Source organism: Festucalex cinctus, chromosome 19, assembly GCF_051991245.1.
Source record: "Festucalex cinctus isolate MCC-2025b chromosome 19, RoL_Fcin_1.0, whole genome shotgun sequence".
NCBI classification, from domain to species: domain Eukaryota; kingdom Metazoa; phylum Chordata; class Actinopteri; order Syngnathiformes; family Syngnathidae; genus Festucalex; species Festucalex cinctus.
The window spans coordinates 12,089,426-12,111,850 of record NC_135429.1 but is presented as its reverse complement, the minus strand read 5'-3'; the positions used below and the strand labels follow the sequence as shown (position 1 = coordinate 12,111,850).

Genomic DNA, 22,425 nt, shown 5'->3' with positions numbered 1-22,425 from the left:
TCGATTCTGCCGATTATTGAATCGATTCGAGAATCGCGCGATGTAGTATCGCGATATATCGCCGAATCGATTTTTTTTTTACACCCCTATTATATACAAATGCTATCAACTAATGATGTAAAACGCATTATAATACAAAATTTAGTCACTGTATATTAAAAAATAAGGAAAATGTATTAGGCACAGGCTTCTTTGTGGAATTTAAAAAATATTGCAATACTAAATTGTGTAGGTGTACCCAGTATTGAGGGCAGTGAGCATTTATGCCCACTGTCATTCATTATAAAGTGTAGAATACTGTACTAATATAGTAACATTATAAAGACTTTTAATAACTTATTTTTTTTTACAAATGTTGTTCATGTTTCCAATAATTGACTCAGTTTTTTTTTTAAATATAATTGGTCAACATGAAAATTCTAAGTTACTGGCAACCATTTTTATAAACACATTTTTGAAATGGTCAACAAGATCATTGTCTGCTCGAAAATCAAGACGACAAATTAAAAAAAAAAAAAAGGTTAACAATATACTGCACATTATTTTATCAAATTAACAAGAGTACTTACGTTGTAGGTGTACTTAATTCTTTGTCCACTGTCCAGGGTGCCTTAGTAGGTTCAATGTTTAAATTTCACTTTTAAAACACATGCAAATAGGTACATATTTTTGAAGTATAAAGATCATTTAACCTTTCCAAATGAATAGGTAAAAAAGAAATGTTTTTGTTCTTGTGCTAATAGAAGGTATACTACACCATCATTGTTCATAAATGTAGTATTGCAGTTAGTAATAGAGTATAGTATTGCATTTTCCAGTAAAGAAAACAGAAGGAATGCAGTTTAACGTGGGTCACTCATCGAGCTGCCACATTTATTCACATGGTGATACACAAGAAAAGGATCCTCTTCATCGGGCATCAAAAACAACCACTTGTGAATCCCCGGTCAAGGAAAGACACCGCTATTATTCATACATATATAGCTATGCTATTTTTATTATTATTTATTTTTATTTTTTATGCAGATACTGAAAGGATACATCGATTTGTCCGCTTTTTGTACATAATCCTGTAGCCACAGTCTCTGCACCGGATTGGATCACGGGCCTTGATTTCGTTTTCAGTGTGGCACTCTGCAAACACACACATTTTTACAAAAATAATATCTACAAACTGGATGTGTATGCTTTAGAGCTAACACTGGACTGATTTTTTTTTTTTAATTTATTGAATTGTTGAATTGGAGAATGTGAGACTGGAAGTTGCAATTTTTATTATTCAAAAATACCCTCTTAATTTGTAAATTACCCTATGTAGAATTAGGAATTTGGAAATTAGTACAATATCCTGCTCTTCACCAATTACACAGTTCTGAACTCAAATATGGAATCAATATCTATTTTTTACAATTAGTCAGTACAGTTATGTAGCAAAAGAAAAGTTACCTCCACAGATATAAAACATAGGCTGCTGCCTTGGTGGTTGAACATCTTGTTGGGTCTCCATTTTGTGTCTTTAAAATATAAAAGACGTATGTTAGCATAGTTAGCACAACAACATGCTAACACAAGATCACAATAACCGCATAGCACATTGGCATGATTTAGCTCTTGGGACCACTGTATATAGCGAAACACGTAATTAAATGTGATTGCTGTGTATATAAAAATACATTACAAGCCTAATAGCCATTTAAATAATACAAATATTACGGCGTACCAACGAAATGTTTAGCTCCCTCTTCGAAAGCACGGCGTATAATGCGCATGCGCAGTGTTACACTCGTCACAAGCTATAAACTGGCTTGTGATTGGTCCGAAGGAAGGCATCGGCGAAGATGGCGGAAGTCGTCAAACATTTTCCTTTAAAAAAAAAAGAAAAAAAAAAGACATGAGCAATGATGATTTTAATCATCAGAACATCAAATTAAAAGAGCAGCCACACACCAATTGTAAGAATGATGTTTAAAAAAAATAAAAAATCATCTAGTACACATTACCAGCGCGAGCTCTTCTCGAGTAACGCCACTTGTGATTGGTCAGAAGCAACTGGTCGTTAAAACAATGACGACACGTTGATAAAATGGATAAACAACGACATTAAGTGGTGATAGAACCACAAAGGCACGTCCGCAAGGGGGCGTTCTTTCTTAAGAATTGGGCCAAACACTCCTACTTCAACCTTTGAAAATATAAATCTGTTTCTGAAAAATATACGAAATTTACGCGTTACTTTATGTACTGTTTATTGTAATTTTTATCCACCGTGAACGGTAAATGCTTCAAAAAACTTGTGGTTAGCTAATAACCTAGAAGAACCGAGAAGCATCACACGACTGTTATTAATTTTATTTTGTGCTACCGTGCAAATATGTCATTGAAAGGCTGCACAATCTAAAGGCAAATATGTCCGTTTGCGTTTGCATCTCATGCACATTTAGTTTTCCCCTCACCTGACAGTTACCTGGATCTTCCCCTGCACAGTCACGGAGATGTCATGAACACATACCTGTCGTTGTTGTGAGAACAGTTTGTCAGCTGGCATAACAAAGGAAAACCTCAAAACGATTGGAATTTCATTTCCCCGTAGGTTATTCAATCAGCCAAATGTTAAATTGGAGTGACAACTTAAAAAGCTAATCCTCCTGTGAACATTTTTTTTTCTTCTGGCTTCAGCACCAGTCCAGGAAATTTACCCTAAGTTATTCATGAAATCACTCCTCCACAATGATTAAACTTCATAAAAGTTTTTATTTCATATATATATACAGCAGTACAATATCATTTCAAATCTATGATTCATCAGACAAGAAATGTAAGTGCATAAAAACGATACCTTCATATAAGAAGTCATATAGATAGAACGTGAATAATTCACAATGATGGTACCTTGTCCTTGTTGCATATTATAGAATTACATTCATCATTTCTGGGAAACATTTGTAACATCTTCTTAATAGCTATAGTCAAAAGCAGCCTCAATAAAATAGAACACTACCATGGTAAGAAACTGGCTAACAATTAACATACTTCAATAAAAATCTAGTGCAGTTTAGCATACATTAAATGTTCTGCTTTAAAACAGAAATAAGAAAGAAATAAGATAACATTTCTCCACAAATATTAATTTAGTGGTCTTATTTTTCACTCTTTGTATATTGACTGAGAATGAGTCCATATATGTTTTCATAAATAAAAAATAAAAAAAATCAACAGAATATATGAATAAGTGAACTCCATGTTTAAAAATATAGACTTTCTCCCTTCAAAAAAATAAAATATAATATTTATGTTATAGTCCAGTGATTCCAATGCACAGTGCCGTGGCACATTAGTGTGTTGTGAGAGATCATCAGGTGTAATTGTTCAGAAAAGTATTATTAACTACTCATATAGTGACAGGCAGATCAAATTAAATGCTCTTCCATTAGATGGCAGAACGCTCCATTAACTTGTCACCAACTGCATTTCATGCAACATAATAACATAACATTGATAAATATTTATTCTAAACTGCTCTAGATAACTAGATTATATATATTATTCGAGTGCTGTCAAGCGATTACAATTTTTTTAGTTGCACAATTTAACAGACTTTTTTTTTTTCCCAAAAGTACAATTTCCCATAGCAACCAACCGCGATTAATCAATCATTTTTCTACTTCTGCGTGTCTACATTTTTCTACAAAGCTTGCGATACATAGTTCTTGAGTAAGATCTTGAAATTAATGTGAAATCATCAAAGAGAGAGTAAATTTAGAATCCAAGTCTGTTCTAATCGCTTTCTTCGATCCTTGAATAGAATTCATCTCCTGTAAAATACATCTGTCAACAAAACGATCTTTTTTTTTCCTTATAGAAGCAGCGTTTCCGAGTTTGGTTGTAGCCACAAGCAGCACTCTTCAGGAGAATTGATTAGCGATACCCGGTGGTGTGAACTTGAGAAGGGTATTTTGCTCTGAGATGATACACCAAAGATGTCCACAACTATAGCATATTAGGCGTATATGCTATTTGAATTTGGCTGTGAAAAGTCCACAAATGATTTAAAATCTCTCTAACAAGTGTCAAGCAAGTAAAACTGGAAGTAAAACTACTTAAAGTCCATGTTCGTCCATCTGCACGATATAGGCCGTTACAGCAATTCATTCAATAAAACTTGTTTTTATTAAAAGCTATCTCCAGAGAGAGCCCTAACGAATGTAAAATACGTACCTTGGATCAATATCAGTTGGGAAACACTGTTATAATCTGTAAATACAAATACTTACCGGCACATTTTCCAATAGAAAGAACCTAAACCACACAGCAAAAGAAATCCTGCTTTTGTGCAGGGCAGAGCAGAGATAATCCATATGTGCTGAGACGGAGGACCAAAAGGTCCACTTGAATATTTTTTCCCATCTCCAACCTCAGCTGGTTGCTGTCAACATTCACGGTCACGCCAATGGAGCTGAGAAGCTTCTTTGCTTGCTGGAAATCGTGTTCTTCCCGCAGCAGAGGAGGAAGTAACTCGAGGGAGAGAGGACAGCTGCTGTCTTTTATCAGGTTCAACTAGAAAGATGGGAGATGCATGATGGCGAACTTAGTTGCAGCACCAACTTGGATATAAAGTTTGGCATTAGGCTCGATTATGGAAAAAATAATCACGATCATTTTGGCAATAATTGAAATCACAATTATTCAAATTATTATTAGAAATTATTAAGACCAATTTAAAAAAAAATAGAAACACTATAATTATGTAAGTTCCTTTTGGACCAAACAGAATTTATTTATTTATTTATTTACTCAGGCAAAAATTTGTGCATCTTATGCACTGTGCAGTAGGTTGATCATTTATTTTTTGGTACAAAAAATGTTTAAAAGTAAAAAACAAAAAATATTAAGACAAATAAAATTCTTTGAGAAACTATAATTATCCAAGTTCCTTTTGGATGAAACAATTTTTTTTGTTAGTTATTTTAAAATTTTAAAAAGGTGCAAATGTAAAAATTTAAATGGCTCAAAAATTAGTATTAATTATCTTTTTTTCATGATTATACAGATTTTGTAATTGTGGAGCGTAATAATTAAAATTTGAATTAATCGCACAGCCCTATTTGATATGAATGATTTATTTATTTATTTATTTATTTATGCAAAAACATGATGTTGAAGTGCAGCTTGTGCACTGTGTAGTAGAATGATCATTATTATTATTATTATTATATTTTTTTTTAAGTAAAAAACAAACAAAATATTAAGACAAATAAAATTCATCCTTTTGGATGAAAAAAAGGTGCAAATGTACAAATTTAAACAACTCAAACATTAGTATTAATAATCTTTTTTTTTTTAACGATTATGCTGATTTTGTTATTGTGAAGTGTAATAATTGAAATTTTAATTACATTCTGATTAATCGCAGAGCCCTATTTAATGTGAATGATTGGCAACATTTATTATGTTTAAAGGTGAGTTTATGCCATTTGTATAAAGTGCTAGTGTGCATTTTGATGATGAGACATTTTGAAACCACTAACCAGGGTGCTGAAGGCCTTTAAGAAGTCAGGCTGACTGTCACACAAGAGGCTCAAAGTTTCCTCAGGCAGCTCTAAAAATAAATAAATACATACATAAATAAATAAATAAAATAAGAGACCACAAGATAGGACTGTTCAAACCTTTGAAGAAAGTCTAATCTCTTCTCACCTTCCAATGCACTGACTAACAGATGAGCAGCATTGAGGGAATCGGCAGCGCTAGTGTCAACACAGTCTGAGAGCTTCTCCTGCTGTATCATATCAGGTGTTTTGCCAAAGCACAATTCCTCAAGCTGAAAGAGACAAACAAAATGTCACCGCAAATCTTCTTTGGCGGTCAGTAGGTTCACTCACCGTGGACTGTAGCTGTGAGAGAGTCACGCTGTCGGTCAAAATATCTTTCAGCATGGAGAGCAAGTCCTGCCTAGTTGATTGGGAAAGCTCAGCTAGTGGAGAGAGATCTTCCACGTGAAATCCTAAGAAAGAATGACAGCAACATGAGACATATTTGACACCGTCAAATTGCAAACTCCCACGTTTACTTTCAAATTCTCTTTTCATCATGATACCAGTTCCCAGAAAAAAAAACACTGTCATTCATAATTTGTCACGATAGGAAAAAGGGGAACCTGCAACCTTTCATCCATGTACTTCTGAGTTTCGCTTCCCTTCCAATAATCAGACACAAACCATTTTGTTGTGGAATATCCTCATGAAAGCACCTCCCATCCACGACATCATCGTCATCTTCAGAGGACCACAAACTCGCGCTATCGGCCTCAAAGCCCCCAATCTTTCCGGGTTGGAGGCATATCTCTGTAATGAGATGCATTACTGGACGCGAGATTTGTTACAAAACTAACAAGTCAGCAATCATGCAGAAGAAAACGACATAGGTTTTCCAAGAATGAAGAAGTACTTTTCGCTTAAGTCCCACACTCACTGAAATGGCCGTCTTTGTTTATTTTTAGTTCCAGGACGCTATATGCAATGACTACATCGGATGGAATTTCCAAAGTGACGTCCATGTCCGCCTCAATGTCGTTGTTCTCCCTGATACAGAACTGAAACGACACGGAATTTTGAAAGTTTAACATCCTGCATTTTTAATTTGTGGATAAATGTTATTTTGAAATTCCTTGCATGTAAATGCAGATAAATGTAGTTGGTGAGCTGAAACATAAAGGGAAAAAAAATGAAGAATTTTGCCTGTGTCTAGAGCTGTCAGAAGTAATTGATTAAACAACAAGTAATTAATCAAATTAACTACTTCAATAATCGAGAAATCATTTAGAGCCATTGTTTAAATTAAAATTGTCTTAATCCTCCCATTTCAGTCTCTCAACACTGATTTGTGTCGTCCTTCATCAGAGTAGCGTGATTATCTTTTGTATTTCATCAACCAGAGCAACCAACTCGAAAGGAAAAAAAAGCCGTTTTGTCAAGTGCTTGTCTACAGCTGCGTAAAACCAACGGAGATGCTGTAAGCACGCAACTTCCGGTTTGATGTCAAAATAAAGGCATCATATTTCAAAAGAAAGAACGACGGCACAAGATACTCACGTTAATGTTGGCCCCCAGCTTGTCCAACAGTCCCACCATGGCACGAAAGGCACACTGCTCCTTTTTGATCTGAGTGACAATGCAGGTGGAGGTGGTAAGGATGCTCTCTTTGACAACGGCCAGAACGTCGTATCGCTTCTCCAGCTCCTGCACCAAAACGTGCTCCATGTCCACCAACCTGGTGCAAAGGAGAGATGAATATGTACCAGCAGTAACAAGACACTCCTGAATGTAGGTGTTGGTAGCTATTTGTACTACGGGGTGAATTATTTAGCACCTCTTGTCGGAGTCCTGTAACAACTTCGTCACAACTACTGCCTCTTTCTTCAGCTTGCCAAAATCCGATTGGAGCTTCGATGAGCCCAGAGCCTGAAGCGTCATGCCGACAGAACCAACCTCGGCGTCCAACTTGCCAGTGATTTTGTCTCCATATTTGGCCTTGTAGGTCAGGAAGTCTTTCTTAGACACAGCTGAAACAGACATCAATATTGTGTATATTGTACAACCACCTAAAAACACTTAAAAATCAATATACTATAATAGGAGCATGAATGATGAAATGTGAAATAACTGGGCTCATTGTACTTTTGTGAAAAGATAGGTAGATAGATAGATAGATAGATAGATAGATAGATAGATAGATAGATAGATAGATAGATAGATAGATAGGAAACAAACAGCAACACCTACATACCAGGTATAAGCTCCTCACTGCCCAGCAACAAATCATTGAGCTTAAAATCTGTCGGTTGGTATTTGGGCCTCTGCCAGAACCAGTGACGCTTGCGTTTGACCACCAGAGCCATCGGAAGCAACTTGGAAGAGTCATTCCTCCCGGAGGCGGGGATGAGGCTTCCTTTCGGGTCAACCTGGCGGACAAAGTTGGCAGTTGCCTTGGAAAACATTGCTTGAACTGCGGGAAGAAAGACAACACAGAAGAGCCTGATATGCATACACACATGCAGTACTTCTGCAGTCTCATATTTCAAAGGACAAATTAGTCAAACAGTCATCTTAAGTCAGTTTGAGCTCCATGTCTTTGGATTGTCGGAATGTTAAAGGCACAGAAAAGAAAGTTGTCTGAGAATGAGATCAACAGCAGAAAATAATTCCTCTTCAAGGGAAATCAAATACCGTCACCCATTCCCACACGAACCCCCACTGGAGTAACTGCACCTTCTTACTTTCCAACCAAATGTGCCTATTTTTGTGATGCCTGTTACAGCACAAGAGCTAATTCCCATGTTTTACTCAACAATTGTGAACATTTTGGATCACATTTGTTCTGTGGATGTTTGCAACAAACGAGGTGGGTTAGTGGTACTATACTAGTGACATATAGGAAGTAGCAATTTACTCCTCTAAACCAGTCCTTGATAAGCAGTCGAGAAAATGGATGAAAAGATGGATGTCACACAACAACCTATATACTAATAATTGGTCAATCTGCAGAACCAGTACAGCTAATCAATGAAATGTAAACTATATTAGCCAAAAATAACCAATTAGATTAGTAGGGCCATAAGCTAGCACATATAAACATCATTTGATTTTTTTCCAGCCTCTAATTGGCTGGCCAAGCGTAAGCCAAGTAAAACACATCTGTACCCATCTGCGCACTTTTAATACAATTAACAATCAGCATCGCTGATGAGTATGATGTGTGCTGTTTTATTGTGTTATATAAAAGTGATTTTTTCTTTTCTTTTCTTTTTTTGTTTGTTATTATATTCAACATGGTAGCTGGTAGTTTTAGGAGCTGGATGAATTCGGGGAAGTCCCTCACTCAAAGCCCGGGCACTATGACGCACGAGCAGCAACTACATGATCTGCACAGTTCTTCAAATGCGAACTGTGCGTGGAATTGTTAAGATTATAAGCACAAGAAGTTTAAAGTGCTATTTAAAACAAACAAAAAAAGCGCTTGGCTCCATTCCTCATGTCACACACTCACGCGCGTGCGTGTGGAGTTCCCGGCAGCCCCTCGAGCGACCACTGGCTAAACTCATGACTCGGATTTTCAAATTAAATCACATTACAGCACTTAAAAAAATACGCGAAAAACGAACCAAAGAGCACGGTTGTACCATTTACTTCACCAAAAGGAACGTTAAAGTAGTAGTTATCGATTACTTACATTGGAAGTCGTACACGATGGTCGTGACGTCGCTGATAAATCTCCGAGGTCCAAGTTCAATGTCACCGAGGCGAACGAGTTCTCCACTGGGCTTCTTATTAAATGAGTTTGCGCACGCTCAGAGTTATTAGAAAATGGTGGTAGTAGCAGGATGGTGGTGAAGAGAGAGAGAGAAAAAAATTCCCTCCCAATGCGTCTACTTCTGCCTCCTCCCACTGGAGTCACTGAACTCGAGTCAATTACCAGGCAGCTTCGAGTAAGTTTGCATGAGACTGGCCTCATTCAATTTTTCACTATGAGATAGTCGAAAGGAAATATGATGATGTAATTCTGTTTGACTAAATGCTGGGGTTTTTTTTGTGGTTCAGATGGTACCACCATTTGAGTTACAAAGAAAATGGGGACACTGAACAGGTGTAACTTTTAAAGCCACAAACCAACGAAACAGTCTGAGAACTACATAAGATACTCAAAATGTGCTCATCCTTATTGTTGCTGCTGTGATGTGATTTGTGCTTGAAGAAAACAAGTTCACATTGGATCTAATTTGAATTAATCTTGATCCAAATAGAATGTTCGAGAAGTATGTTAATCTACAAAACAAAACAATATTCCTGGAAAACTCCAGTCACAAACCACATGAGGTACACTTGTTACTAGAATAGTTTGACGAGTCATTTAATAAATATTATATACTGCACATATGATTTGTCACATTAACATTTTGTTTATAAAACTTCATCAAAATATATCAGTCGACCCAATTTACAGAATGCATGTTTCTCATGCTAGCAATATACTTGCAAATGCATTGCAGATATGGAACACCTTTAAAAATCAAAAATATGTGTCTGCAGTTATCATAAAGCAAATTAGTTTCATTCATACCACACATCGAGTTTGATCTCTGTTAAAAATACAAAACCAAAGCATTAAAAAGTTGTGGATCTTTCGTGTTTATTAGCATTTTTTCCCCTGTCCATCCACAGTATGATGAGATGACAAGGCAGCACACCACAAAGCTAAAATTACTCTAAAAATTTGAACTTCTGATCAGCTCATACTTCTTGAGTCATCCAGGAAAGACTAAAAACTTTTTTTTTAATCATTCCTCCTCCCTTGGCAAGGTATATTTTAAAGTATTATTATTACTATTATTTTTTTTAATAACAGCTAGAGCAGCTGAATGCGTGCAGCACTGCAATAAAAGGCACTTGGTGATCCATAAAATAATGTTATACAGTATTAGCTTGAGTCCACACTAACAAAGTGTATATTAAGAATGATTATGCGCAAACAGGAAAACGCTGTGCTGGTTCTGAAAAGAGGGCACAGGAAGTCCGTGTTGGTTTGGGTTACCATGACACACATCAGGATCACAGGTCCGTCTCACTTCAGTTTTCTACTTCCCTCTTTATGTTAATTTCCATATAATAAGAAGTAGAGTTGAATCCACAGGTCACCACAGCACAGGGAAGTCCACTTGAGTGAAGCCCGGGTCTCTGCGTAACTCCCAGTATGAGTTGTTGCTCACCCATGTATCATGCTCCGACTTCCTGTTACCACAATAAAACTAGTTTTAGTTTTTTTTTTTTTATACATTATGTGACCTCCCCAAAGGTTTATACTGTACTGCTATTGCATATTGATGCAATAAGAAGGCGGCAAAGGACTACTTTTGTCTAAAAGAAGCTTTTCAAGTCACTTCAGAAACAAATGCGCCAAAGCACAAAAACATTATCTTGAAGGTATTTAATCACTCGGTATTTTTGTGCAGTTGACTATAATGTGATAAAGTGAAGATGACGGCATCTTGATATATTATTTTTTAACACAATACAGCAGAGGCCAATCTTCACTGGTATAGTAACAAATAAAAATATGATTAAAAATAAAACTCACCATTGTAGTAATTGTAGTTGCAATTAGATGTGAGCCCTGCACTGGCCATCTTGTTTTCCTTATCTTAGCATGTTGTAAAATGGGACATTGTAGCACAAGGCACCAACAAATTACGGTGCATGTATGCGCCTTCTTAATCTTGAATGTATGCTTTTTTTGAACAAATGTGGCTAGGGCAGTCAGCAGACTATCATTTGTGACACCGTAGCATGTGTAAATGTTATCTCATGGTCATGTGAAAAAAAAAAAGACACGTGTACACAACATCTGAATGTGCATTCAAACAAGTACGGAAGCATACTTGAAGAAGCGAGGCTGGTGGGTCATGTTGTTGTCCTCCAACACTTTCCTCCTCTCTCTCTGGAGCTGCTCTATCCTCTGCTTCTGTTCTTCAGCTCCTTCCACATTTCCCTCCTCCAAAAGCCTGAACAAAGATGGCAAAGGAAGTTAATTCAATCTGGTGGAAGAGTGTGCATGGAGCCTGTTTATTACTTTGTGTCAGATATCAGATTTAAAAAAAAGAAAAAAAAAGAAAGAAGAAGAAATGTTTATGAAAAAAGGCAAATTAACTGATGCCAACCTCTGGTCCAGCCTGAAGCGTGTGTCTGTAGGGGGCAGTAGAGGTCTTATGGTGGGATCCAACTCATTTAACTCCACTGCAAACCGAGTGAAGCCATAGTACTGGTCCTGGTCTACTGGCATGGGATCTACACAAACAAATTAGCATTGTGAGTTCAAAGCAAGCCTTCCTTTTTGTACAATGACCCTTCACTCACTTGCTCTCCAGATGCATGTGGCAGAGGGCGGGTCTCCTTGAAAAATGGACTCGTGCCATTTTCCAAAAATGGAGTGCACAACTTTTCCACTGGAATCAGTCACCACGCCCTCGATCTCATTGACAGAGGAGCTCCAGGATTTTGCCTGGTAAAAAGGACAATAATATATAAAAGCAAAGAAGCTTTGGCACTGTCCTGTCATAATTCTACAAGTTTAGCCAGGCTTTCTAAAACACCCTTTATTTTTTTGAATCCCCTCTTTGACCAACAGATGGCGCTGTTTGGTTGATAGTGTTACTGAATGAATTGTGATGCAATCAGCGTCCATAAGTGGAAAGTCTGAAATAGTATTTTCAATTGACTTATTGTATTAAAGTTTAAAAATATTTTTTATATTCTAAATATATTTTTTAATAACGAGAATGAACACACAAAGACACTAAGCAGTGCATAATGGCGGGATGTAACTAAAAGAAGTCACTCTGTCGTCTGACCTTGACAAATGTCACTTTACACTCGCAAGTGTCGCTGTTGACATTTTTGATGGTCATCTCTCCATAATGTTCGATCCAACGTTGCCCACTGAGGATGTTATGGATGCATGATGTCACTTTGTTCCATTCGTAATGATCCCCAAACCTACCAAACATAGAATTACAGTTTCAAAAAAGTTGTTCAGTAATAGAATAAGTCTATAAACTGGAAAAGGTGGTGATTTACATTTGTGTGGCAGGAAGAGAGTATTTATCACACAAAAAGTAAAGAAGTAAATGACTTACGAAGGAAGTGTGACATGGGTCGTACCAACTGGAACTATTTCCATGGATTTCCCCCAAAATTTATTTCTAAACCGAACATCTAAAAAAGGAAGGGAACACAATTTGTTATAGTTCACAAATGAAATCACATTTGTAGAAGCTACACAGTAACTTTTCTAAACTTTTAAATTTTAGCGTAATAATAACAAACAGAACTTTGCATAAAAGAAAGAGGTTCTTTATGCTCACCTTGCCAAAAAGAAAAGTTCTTTGAATCCGCGTGACATACTGACACAGGTGGGTGATGGCTCACCTGCGCAAGTTAAATAGGAAAGTAAAAAAAAGTTCAGGAAGAGGGTGCTGTTACTCCTCATACAGATAACTAGAATGAGTCACTGCGCATCTTACCAACAATTTAAAATTGCTGTAGCATCATTGAGCTAATGACAAAGCGATACTAGTACAACATTCCAAAGTCATACACAAACATACCTGTTCACCTATAAACCTGAATCCCTTGTCAGGTCTGTCGCACTCGTATGTTTCTCCCAAGACGGGATTGAAAGGTTTGCTCGCAGCTCGATAGTAGGATGACGTGTATGCGGTTATCGCAAACGTAGCAACATACACCTATGTGGAAAAAGAAAGACAACAAATCAAATAATGGCATAACAAAATCTTACTTTCACATTTCAAGTGTAACTTCACTCCTCTCACCATGCGCTGGTAAGGATTCGTGGTGCTGTTGGCCGTGTCCAGCAGCTCGCTGTACTCCAACTCCTCACACAATCTTTGCAGGGTGTTGAGTGGCTCGTTCAACTGGACTGGCATTGCCACCTTGGACAGGTCCTTGCCAATGTTGTTCCTGAGGATGTTCCACAGACTCACACTGCAGGGGGGGCTGGGAGAGGGCAGCGTGGTCCGGCGGCGAACCACGGAACCAACACTGCTCTCTGCCAAGGGGAGGTGTTGGGAATTAGTGATTGGGTGCTTGAATGATGTTTACGTTGTCAAAAATATATACAATATTTTTAAAATATAAATAATTAAAAATAGAATATTTTTAGTTATTTACATCCTGCCATTATTTTTCCAGAATACAACAATAATAATAATACATTTTATTGGGTCAAAAGTAACCCAATTATGGCTCAAAAATGGACCGATCCACTTTTTCAGTCAATTTGACCCAACTTTCTGAGTTGTTTTATACAAAATGATCCAATTTTTTGACCCAAGTGAAGGATCTGACCAATATTTATGAGTTATTTTACACTGAAAGACCCATTTCGTGACTCAAATTGACCCAAGTAAACCAATTAAAAAAACAAAACCAAATAGTTTTTAGTGTGCCCTTACATCGCAAGATCTCAAAGGGCGACAAGTAGAAAAGAAAACAGCATGCTTTTTTTTTAACGTATTTATTTTTTTTAAAAAGGCACTCATCGCATATACACAAACTTCCATACACTTCCACAATCATAATTCCAATTTCCAGATTTGTTCCACATTGTTTGTATTAACACCTTTCAGTGTTGACTTCAACACTGATTAAATATGAATCACACTCAAGAGGATTAGTCACGCACAAAGATGGAAACTGACAAGCTCATCTTCTCTTTAAACAAAGTGAAAAGGTTCCGTATGCCTTTGATGAAGTGGACTGATGCATACATACGGCACTGTGTGTTTCATGTACCCGAATTGTGTCTCTCACTGCCCCCTTCGTTGCTGCAGGTATCCACGGAAATGCTGTCGCTCACGTCACTGATGTACGAGTCGTCGTCGGACAGCTGGCGGCAAGCGAGAGTGAAAGGTCAGTAGGCAACCGGGATGAACGAGTAAATAGGAAAAGTAAGGTCAGAAATCTTTCTGCAAAAATACTGATTGATTTCAAACGATTGGACCACTGGTGCATTTATCTGAACTTTGTTCAAACAATCAAAAACGCCATTTTCTTTTATCAATCAAAATCAGAAAAAGTAAAAAAAAAAAGTAAAAAAATGATCCAACCTATCGCCCAGCCCCTACGTGTGATTGAATCATAAAACTCTGACTTGAGTGAAAAGACCAATACTGAGAGGGCTTATGAATTCGATCAAGCATCACCTCATTCTCAGAGGAAGACGAGGAGAGGAGGTATTCCTGCGCATCGTAGAACTCGCATATCGACTCAGGGATTGATGCTCTGCTTTCATTTGATGCCTGGTGGACCAAAGGATGCCCTTCTTCTGGACATTCCTGGTTGGATGATAAAAGTCGGCGGAGAGAGTTATTACAGGCAGAGTTTATTGTGTAATCACGTAGGCGCATGTGCTCAAGGGTACCGTGTCACTCACTGAGCCATAGGCGGTCTTTAAGGCCGTAACCTGCATTGGCTGAGGAGCTGGCATTTCAATAGTTTGCCTTAATCGCTCCCTTTCTGCTGACAGGGAACTATACGCTGATTTCAGTGTGCTGTGGACTGGAGAGAAAAGAAACACAAACAGCACAATGTTACTACAAAAAAAAAAAAAAAAATTAGAAAATCTTTTGAAGTCATGTCAAATCTAATAAACAGACTTACTGTTGTTAGCTAGCCTGTTGAAGTTCTCTTGCATACGAGAAACATCGATGGGAGAGTCTGGAGATTCCGGACATGCGTCTTGGCTGTTGGCCTCCATAGTTAGGAGATTGGGATTGGAGGCATTGTTTTGAGGCATCTAAATGGCGAAATGAGGAATAAAAAAATATGCCATTATGAACGCTCCCAAATGAACAGTCAGCATTAAACAGGAAGCCAAATTTGTTTTCTTGACAATATGTTATATGCCAGTATTCTGGTTATTATTGCATTTGTGGAACATGAGTTAAGCAGTAAAATCCAACAGCTTTTATTAATATCGGAAGGCGGCCATTTTGTCACTTGCTGTCGAGTGAAAATGACATCACAGTTGCTCAAGGTCTCAAGTAACAACCAATCACAGCGCAGCTTAGGAAAAAGGTGAGCTGTGATTGGGCATTGCCTCCTGAACAACTGTGATGTCATCTTCAGTCGACAGGATGGCAAAACTTTTTTGCCATCTAAGATGGACAAAAACGGCTGGAATTTGCTTCATAACTCATATTACACAAATGTGATATTAATCAGAATGTCATGTTAGACTAGTGGCATAACATATGATTGTCATGAAACGTTTACGGTTGACTTCCACTTGAAACAATAAAATACAATATACCTGTGTTGTTACTTTGCTATTTTTGCTATTCTTGGATCGCCATTTCTTTGTCCTCTTCTCTTTCTTTGAGATATCAGATGTAGATGTCTGTGATAACACAAGATAATGATATTTGTAGATTACGCATCTTAATCTGTCTAGTATATAGTCACCCTTAATGCTAGTTTCATTGCATCTGTACAAAGAGTGTACTTGGACTGCTTACTTGTAGTGTGCTGATGGATGGGGCAGAGTATGTGCGATGCATGACCTCCATGCTCCTCAGCAGCAGGTTGAGTTCTAGTAGGTAGGATTCACACTCTTCCAAGTCTAAGTAAACAACATGTCCATCATTATTAACACTCAATAATTCATGCTAATAGGAAAAAAGATCGAGGTTCACAAGTTTGTTTATCAAGGTTCGACTATAGCTTTTCCGGTTAGCACTTTGGCTTGCCAGTGGCGTTTAAATGCCAAAAAGAATAAAGCAGGAGTTGAGAAAAACAAACCTTTGGCACAGTTGTTCATGTCCTCTGAGGAGTGGAGCCAAGAGCTGACCTTGGCCTGATGGATCGACATTTGCTTGGGGAGAGAAGCCCTCTGTGCGAGAGGGACATGATACACAACCTCGAATCACTTCCAACTTTTGCCGATTGCCGATTTTCCACAAATCAAGCTGCACTGGCACAACTTACCTTCCTTACGGAGTTGGTGAGGGAGGGCGAGGAAAAGGTGTGAGCGTGGTAGGGGTGAGGGTGAGGATATGAGGAAATCTCGTTCTGCCGAAACACACGGTGATGACGCAGCTTTGACACCCACTCCTCAAACTGCTCCGGAGACTTCAGCTGGGTGCAGCAAATAAAGTAACAAGTCGTGAATTGAATGATGTCAAAAGTGATGTTAATGTTAATGTGATCCTCAAAGATGAGTTACCTTTAGGTGATAGATGTTGTCCTCGGTGTCCAGGTCAATGCACATGGTTGACTTCTTGATTGCCATGACGGAAAGGCCGACATCAATGCAACCATGAAGCTTTCCCTTTTTCAACTGTCAATTAAAGTGTGCGTTAGTATGGAAAAATAACAACGGAATAATGGCAGTCTTGAGGTACTTACATCTGTGCCATGCTTTGCATACTTAAGGATGCCCTTGTCCAACACAAAAAATCTCTAAATGGTGAAAAACAAAATCAATGTTAATAATTCTTCACTAAAAGACATCATGGCAAACTAAATCATTAAAAAGCGACTAGGCGGCGGCCATTTTGTCACTTACTCTCCCATGACAATGACATCACAGTTACTCAGGTAATGACCAATCACGACTCAGATTCACAAACAGATGGGCTGTGATTGGCTGCTACTGAGCAAATGTCATGTCAAAACACCACTTAACTCATATTCCACAATCACAATTTTAATCGGAATGCCAAATTTAGACTAGTGGGGCACAAACAACATACTATTTTTTTTTTATTTTTGGGTCGACTTCACCTTTAAGTCTATGAAGGAAATATCCATCAATTATAAGGAGGGATGTAACTATAATATCAATATTGTGATATCGCGATATTAAAATTTCCACGATATCGTTGTCGTCATGTCCCCATATTAATAGCAGCACATCTGTTAAAAATGCCAAGTTGATTTCCATTTGTGCAGTTTTAGCACCCTCTGGTGGTTACTTTTTTAGTACAGTTTAATTTTCATACGGCATGTTTTGATTCTTCTGTTTAAAATCCACGCTAAAGGTCAGTGAAGGTGAATGTAATATGCTTGTGAATCGAGACCATATCTGGAGAAACTCAATGTGTGCGTGCAGTAGCAAGTATTAAGTCAATATTAAGTGTTATTAGAGATTTTATGTTGTTTATGTGCATTGCTGTTACGTACAAAAGCACCATCCTCCGCCCAATATCGTGATAATTAGCGTATCGTGAGGTTCACATTGTGATAATATCGTATCGCGACGTTTGGATATCGTTACATCCCTAATTATAAGTCGCTTTTTACTAAGCATTTAATTGGAAGTGCATATAATTGTTGTGTCACCACCACCTGACAATCTCTAACGTCACACTTAATGTGCTGTGTCACAATGGTTGGGCGTCACTGTAGGTTAGTACCGGTAGTTCAAGTATTCATGAGCGAGCACAAGTAGTAGTGTGGAGGAAGAAGAGGATTAGTCAGGGTGACATGAATGAAGGAAATAAATGGAAAATAACAATCACAAAATGGCAGATAAGATGATTGGGACTTTCCATCGGTAATTTTGATCACAATGATTTGCCTTAACAACAATTGACACTGTGACGAGATGCTGACTTGACTTATGAATTTCATTTGCTCCATGACCAAGCTTGTTACTGTATTTCCTCATAAAATAATTTGTCCCCATTTAAATGAATTTGTCTTATCAAGTGTTATTAAGCTGGTAAATTATCATTATAATGGTGGGTGTGGCTTAGTGAGTCAGGCCAGGAGATCTGACTCCATCTCTAGTTGACTCGTTAACATCTGCTCCATTCTCCTTACGAGTGCTTTCATTTAGCATTTGGCTGTTTGTTCCTTTCAATTAACATCTGAGAGTAGATGAGCAAGTAACCGGAACAACCAAATGAAAATGAACTCACTTCAGGCCCCAATCCAGTCTGACAATGCACTCACCTTGTGCCACCCTTTCATAGGCCACTTCCTTCTCTTTAACAGGAAACCCTGCTGTGGCTCAGGCTGCTGGATGGCGGCAGGAACCCCCCTGAGCCCCTCAACAATTTCCCAGCTATCCTATAGGGGGACCAGGCGAATCAGCACATTAGACGAGAACATTTAACCGGCGGCAAACTCATGTTGTTGACCAACGGGGAAAAACTCACCTGGTTACCGTCCTGTTTGGAAGAGCCACTACTGTCACTGTGAGTTGGCGATGGAGACGTCATCGTTTTGTGTGCTGGAGATCACAGCGGAGCAGCCGAGAGCAGCACTCTGACCTTTGAAGGTCACGCAACGGCAGTTAGTGCTGCAGAGAAAGGAAAGGTTAAGAGAAACCCATGTCAGGATAGAGAAGAAAGGTTATGCTCTTTGTGAATATGCAACCAGGAAGATTAAACCACATGATGTGATGACATCCATGGTAAAAGTGTACTTTAACAAAGCAAGGATATTAAAATTCGGTAGTACAGTGGATGAGTGACTAGCACATGATCCATGTCATAAAATAGGAGTGTTCAACTGCAAAAATGTTGATTTCCGGCTGCAAACTCCTCATCCTCTACGTTAGGGTTCTGCAACCTGTAACTCTGGAGCCACATGTGGCTATTTAGTTCGTCTCCTGTGGCTCACTGTAGATATTAAGAAAATAATTAAAATATTAAAATATTATTGAAATTAATTTATGTTTTTAAGATTGTTTTTAAAACATGAATAATTAAATATTTTAAAAATTTCAGAGTCAAAATTTTTAAGTAAAGGTAGATGGAAAAAGTTCCATAAAATGACCAAAAAAGGTAGAGGAAAAGCAGAAAATAACCATTAAAAAAAAATAAAAATCCATGAAATTACAAAAAATGTCAGAGAATTTAATGTTAATGGCAGAACAGAAAACATAACTATAAATGTCAAAAAAACAAAACAAGAAATCCTGAAAACTATAACTATATAAAATGTATACAAAATTGCCAAAAGAAAGAAAAGAAAATATTTAAAAAGTAACCATAAAGTGTACAAAAGTAAATTAAAATTAGTAAATTTAGAAAAAGGAAGGAAAGAAAATGTTAAAAAAAAACAAAAACAAACATAAAATGTCCAAAAACAAAAGAAGAAAACTCAAAAATTACCATAAAATGTATACACAAAATTGCCAAAAATGTCATAAAATTAATGGGGAAAGAAGGCAGGAAAAAATATCAAAAAGTAGCCATAAAATGTCCAAAAAAGTAAGAAGGGCAGAAAATTACCATATGTCCCTAAAATGTGCCAAAAAACATCAGCAATTTGACAGAAACAACAAAAAGTCTCAAATGTATTAAAAACAAAGTATGAAAAATTGTCAAAATAAAAAAAATTAAAAATCCAAAAACAGAAGATGAAAGGTAGAAGAAAATTAATCTCAAAGTATTGGATGCCTCATATATTTATTTTGTGGTGCTGCTTTAATTAGCTCTTGGTCCCTCAGTACATTAGACTAGCACACTGTTTCTTTCATCACAATGTTCAAATGTTTTGCAGCTCCAGACAGATTTTTTTTTTTTGGCCTAAAATGGCCCTTTGACAGGAATGATTGCTGTCTTCAATGTGATTTTAGCACAACCCTGCATATTTGCAAAAACAGGTGAAAGTGTGGCATCCATGTTAGGGAAATTGACTTGATTCTAGATGAGGGGAGAAGATCAGCTCTCGCTGTGATATTGTGATAGAACAGACATTCCTCTCCTTGCCACACATGCCCCAACCGGGTTTGTGTTTGTTCATGCTTTTGTTGCAGCGCCATAAGCGTTTCCTAGCCACGCCCCATGTGTGCACGGTACTGTGAACGTGGAGACCTGCGCAACAGAATGCTTTTCAAAATGGCTGACAGGGAGTATTCAGGGTTTTGTACGCATATGAAACTGTGTAGAGTTCATTTATTAAAGTGCAGCTCAATACACCCTATGCAAACAGTGTAATGGTTTAAATGAGTGTGTGCTATTTTTGCGGTATCTCGGGGCCTCCCTTACGGCCAGTGCCGTGCCCAGGGGGTGAGTCATCAACAGGAAAGAATGTGCTTTGATACACCATAGCAAGCGTGTCGAATCCACACTGGGGTTGAGGCTCAAAACACAGACATCATAGAAACAATACACTTGAACAGCTTATTTTAGCGCAACCAAGTTCTCACACTCATGTTACAGTCGTGCTGACTGGCATCAGCGGTCAGTAAAAGCAGCCCATTGCATAACATACTCCACCCTTTTTTTTTCCCTTTAATAACTTAGCCCACAACAGGAACCTTGAAAAGCTTTCCCATGCATGTTTAAACTTTATATTTACTCAGTCTTGCAAGATTCAAAACTTGAACAGACTACTTTGATTGCCTCAACTGTGCACAATGACTATTTTATATGAGAGTACATTTGAAACAGTAGCACTCGGTGGCAACTACAATTTGAAACAATAATACTGTCTGAAATTTCATCACGGTTTATCGGCAACCTGCAAACCGTGTAATCCTCTAATGTGTCAATCATTTATGACACGAAAGCTCGTAAATGATCTGTTAAAGGTGCAAAGAGGTTATGTCATCAGCAAAGTCACAAGACAGACAGAAAGGTGTCAAGGTGAAGTAAAATGACTTGTTTTTCTAAAATGGGTCAAGCATCGCTGAATGATCAGCACTTTTGAAGTTATTTCTCATTATGTATGCATAGAAACTTCATTTTGATGAAATGAAATGCAATTAAATGCATGCTTTCCATAGAGCACGTCTCTTGCTTCTTCTATTAGGATTAGGGAGGGGCGAGTACTGATACCAGGTATCGTATCAGGCCTATACAGGCCTTATTTCAAGGTATCAGTAGTCGTGACGGTGGTGGACATTTTATGATTAGGAACTAGAAATTAGAAACAAAATTGACGTGAATTACATGCAATTTTAAGGACAAATGCTATATTGGGATATATTGGTACAGAAATGATCAAAACTGCAAGTGGCATTGTTACTTGGTATCAGTATCGGTGACTACTCAAGAGTTAAGTACTCGAAAACAAAGTGGTATCAAACATCACTACAGCAAAGCTTCATTTTGTTGTTCACCAGTTTCCAAGACAGGATGAACCAAGTTCCAGCCCGAGGAAACGTCAGACTGGACTTTCCAGTCATGAGCAATAGCAAGTAGCAACATAAACAGACGTTGATTCACAACTAATGCATCAGCCTTTGAGCATTTATACTATATACTTGATCTCCACCCTAAGTTCCAAGTACTTCTACGCTGTTTGTCGTCATAGCAGAAGAACTTCGGTATAGTTGGACAACTACATGTCGCTAGTGAGGACAAACTGTGCTAGATGTTAATTTGCACTGCAGCTATTTTTTTATATTATTATTATTATTATTATTACGGTGTACACTGAATTGTCTTACTAGTGAAGACAAAGTGGTGGACTGACTACAGTAGTGCATAGAACTTGAGATGGATATCAAGGACATTAGATGCTCAAAAGGCATAACAGCATAACCTGATATCAACCGGACAAGTCGCAAAGCTGGAACGTCCGCAGTGCATTAGCGTAGAAATGGTCCTCGCAAATCTGCCAGCTGTGACATTGAATCAAGTAAACATAAAAAATCTTGCAGCAAAGCTTCTTACTGGAATTATCTAGTGAAAACTATGCATGATCCCCTGATTATCAGAAAGTGAGAGGAAGTTGCTGTTATCGGACTCACAATATTATCAAGCACCCGAATTTTTGCGACAAACTATAGCATCTGGTTCATGGAAAACATATGGCGGCGGCAGCACTTAACACCCCTTTTCTGACCTCTGACATCATGTCCACAGAGTGTAGCGCTGAGCGGGCATATTTTTAACAA

The 22,425-nt window shown here is 37.8% G+C and overlaps 3 protein-coding genes across 3 annotated transcripts in view; all 3 read right to left on the bottom strand.

Annotated features, from left to right (window-relative positions):
• Window positions 1–836: 836 nt before the first annotated feature.
• Window positions 837–1,863, bottom strand: polr2k (RNA polymerase II, I and III subunit K). The gene is made up of 4 exons (XM_077507827.1): window positions 1,721–1,863; window positions 1,447–1,514; window positions 1,042–1,134; window positions 837–932 (listed from the first exon to the last, which is right to left on the bottom strand). Exons 2-4 carry the CDS (start codon window positions 1,505–1,507, stop codon window positions 910–912), a joined length of 177 nt encoding a protein of 58 aa, XP_077363953.1. The 5' UTR covers window positions 1,508–1,514; window positions 1,721–1,863; the 3' UTR covers window positions 837–909.
• An 868-nt stretch (window positions 1,864–2,731) lies between these two features.
• LOC144007344 (gasdermin-E-like) lies at window positions 2,732–9,423 on the bottom strand. The gene is made up of 10 exons (XM_077506899.1): window positions 9,226–9,423; window positions 7,783–8,001; window positions 7,366–7,558; window positions 7,089–7,266; window positions 6,469–6,589; window positions 6,216–6,341; window positions 5,880–6,001; window positions 5,695–5,818; window positions 5,526–5,596; window positions 2,732–4,554 (listed from the first exon to the last, which is right to left on the bottom strand). Exons 2-10 carry the CDS (start codon window positions 7,991–7,993, stop codon window positions 4,297–4,299), a joined length of 1,404 nt encoding a protein of 467 aa, XP_077363025.1. The 5' UTR covers window positions 7,994–8,001; window positions 9,226–9,423; the 3' UTR covers window positions 2,732–4,296.
• A 742-nt stretch (window positions 9,424–10,165) lies between these two features.
• The window catches only part of LOC144007352 (oxysterol-binding protein-related protein 3-like), a 13,467-nt gene continuing 1,207 nt past the window's right edge, over window positions 10,166–22,425 (bottom strand). The window contains exons 2-22 of the mRNA XM_077506909.1: window positions 18,731–18,873; window positions 18,525–18,641; window positions 16,974–17,027; window positions 16,792–16,905; window positions 16,554–16,703; window positions 16,368–16,458; window positions 16,085–16,188; window positions 15,880–15,966; window positions 15,228–15,363; window positions 15,001–15,125; window positions 14,771–14,902; window positions 14,361–14,454; window positions 13,379–13,614; window positions 13,154–13,291; window positions 12,911–12,974; window positions 12,683–12,761; window positions 12,398–12,542; window positions 11,904–12,048; window positions 11,708–11,834; window positions 11,429–11,551; window positions 10,166–10,781 (exon numbers count right to left, since the gene is read on the bottom strand). Of these exons, the coding sequence (XP_077363035.1) occupies window positions 10,685–10,781; window positions 11,429–11,551; window positions 11,708–11,834; window positions 11,904–12,048; window positions 12,398–12,542; window positions 12,683–12,761; window positions 12,911–12,974; window positions 13,154–13,291; window positions 13,379–13,614; window positions 14,361–14,454; window positions 14,771–14,902; window positions 15,001–15,125; window positions 15,228–15,363; window positions 15,880–15,966; window positions 16,085–16,188; window positions 16,368–16,458; window positions 16,554–16,703; window positions 16,792–16,905; window positions 16,974–17,027; window positions 18,525–18,641; window positions 18,731–18,793 (2,421 nt within the window). The 5' untranslated portion in view covers window positions 18,794–18,873 and the 3' untranslated portion in view covers window positions 10,166–10,684. The remainder of the gene's footprint in view (window positions 10,782–11,428; window positions 11,552–11,707; window positions 11,835–11,903; window positions 12,049–12,397; window positions 12,543–12,682; window positions 12,762–12,910; window positions 12,975–13,153; window positions 13,292–13,378; window positions 13,615–14,360; window positions 14,455–14,770; window positions 14,903–15,000; window positions 15,126–15,227; window positions 15,364–15,879; window positions 15,967–16,084; window positions 16,189–16,367; window positions 16,459–16,553; window positions 16,704–16,791; window positions 16,906–16,973; window positions 17,028–18,524; window positions 18,642–18,730; window positions 18,874–22,425) is intronic.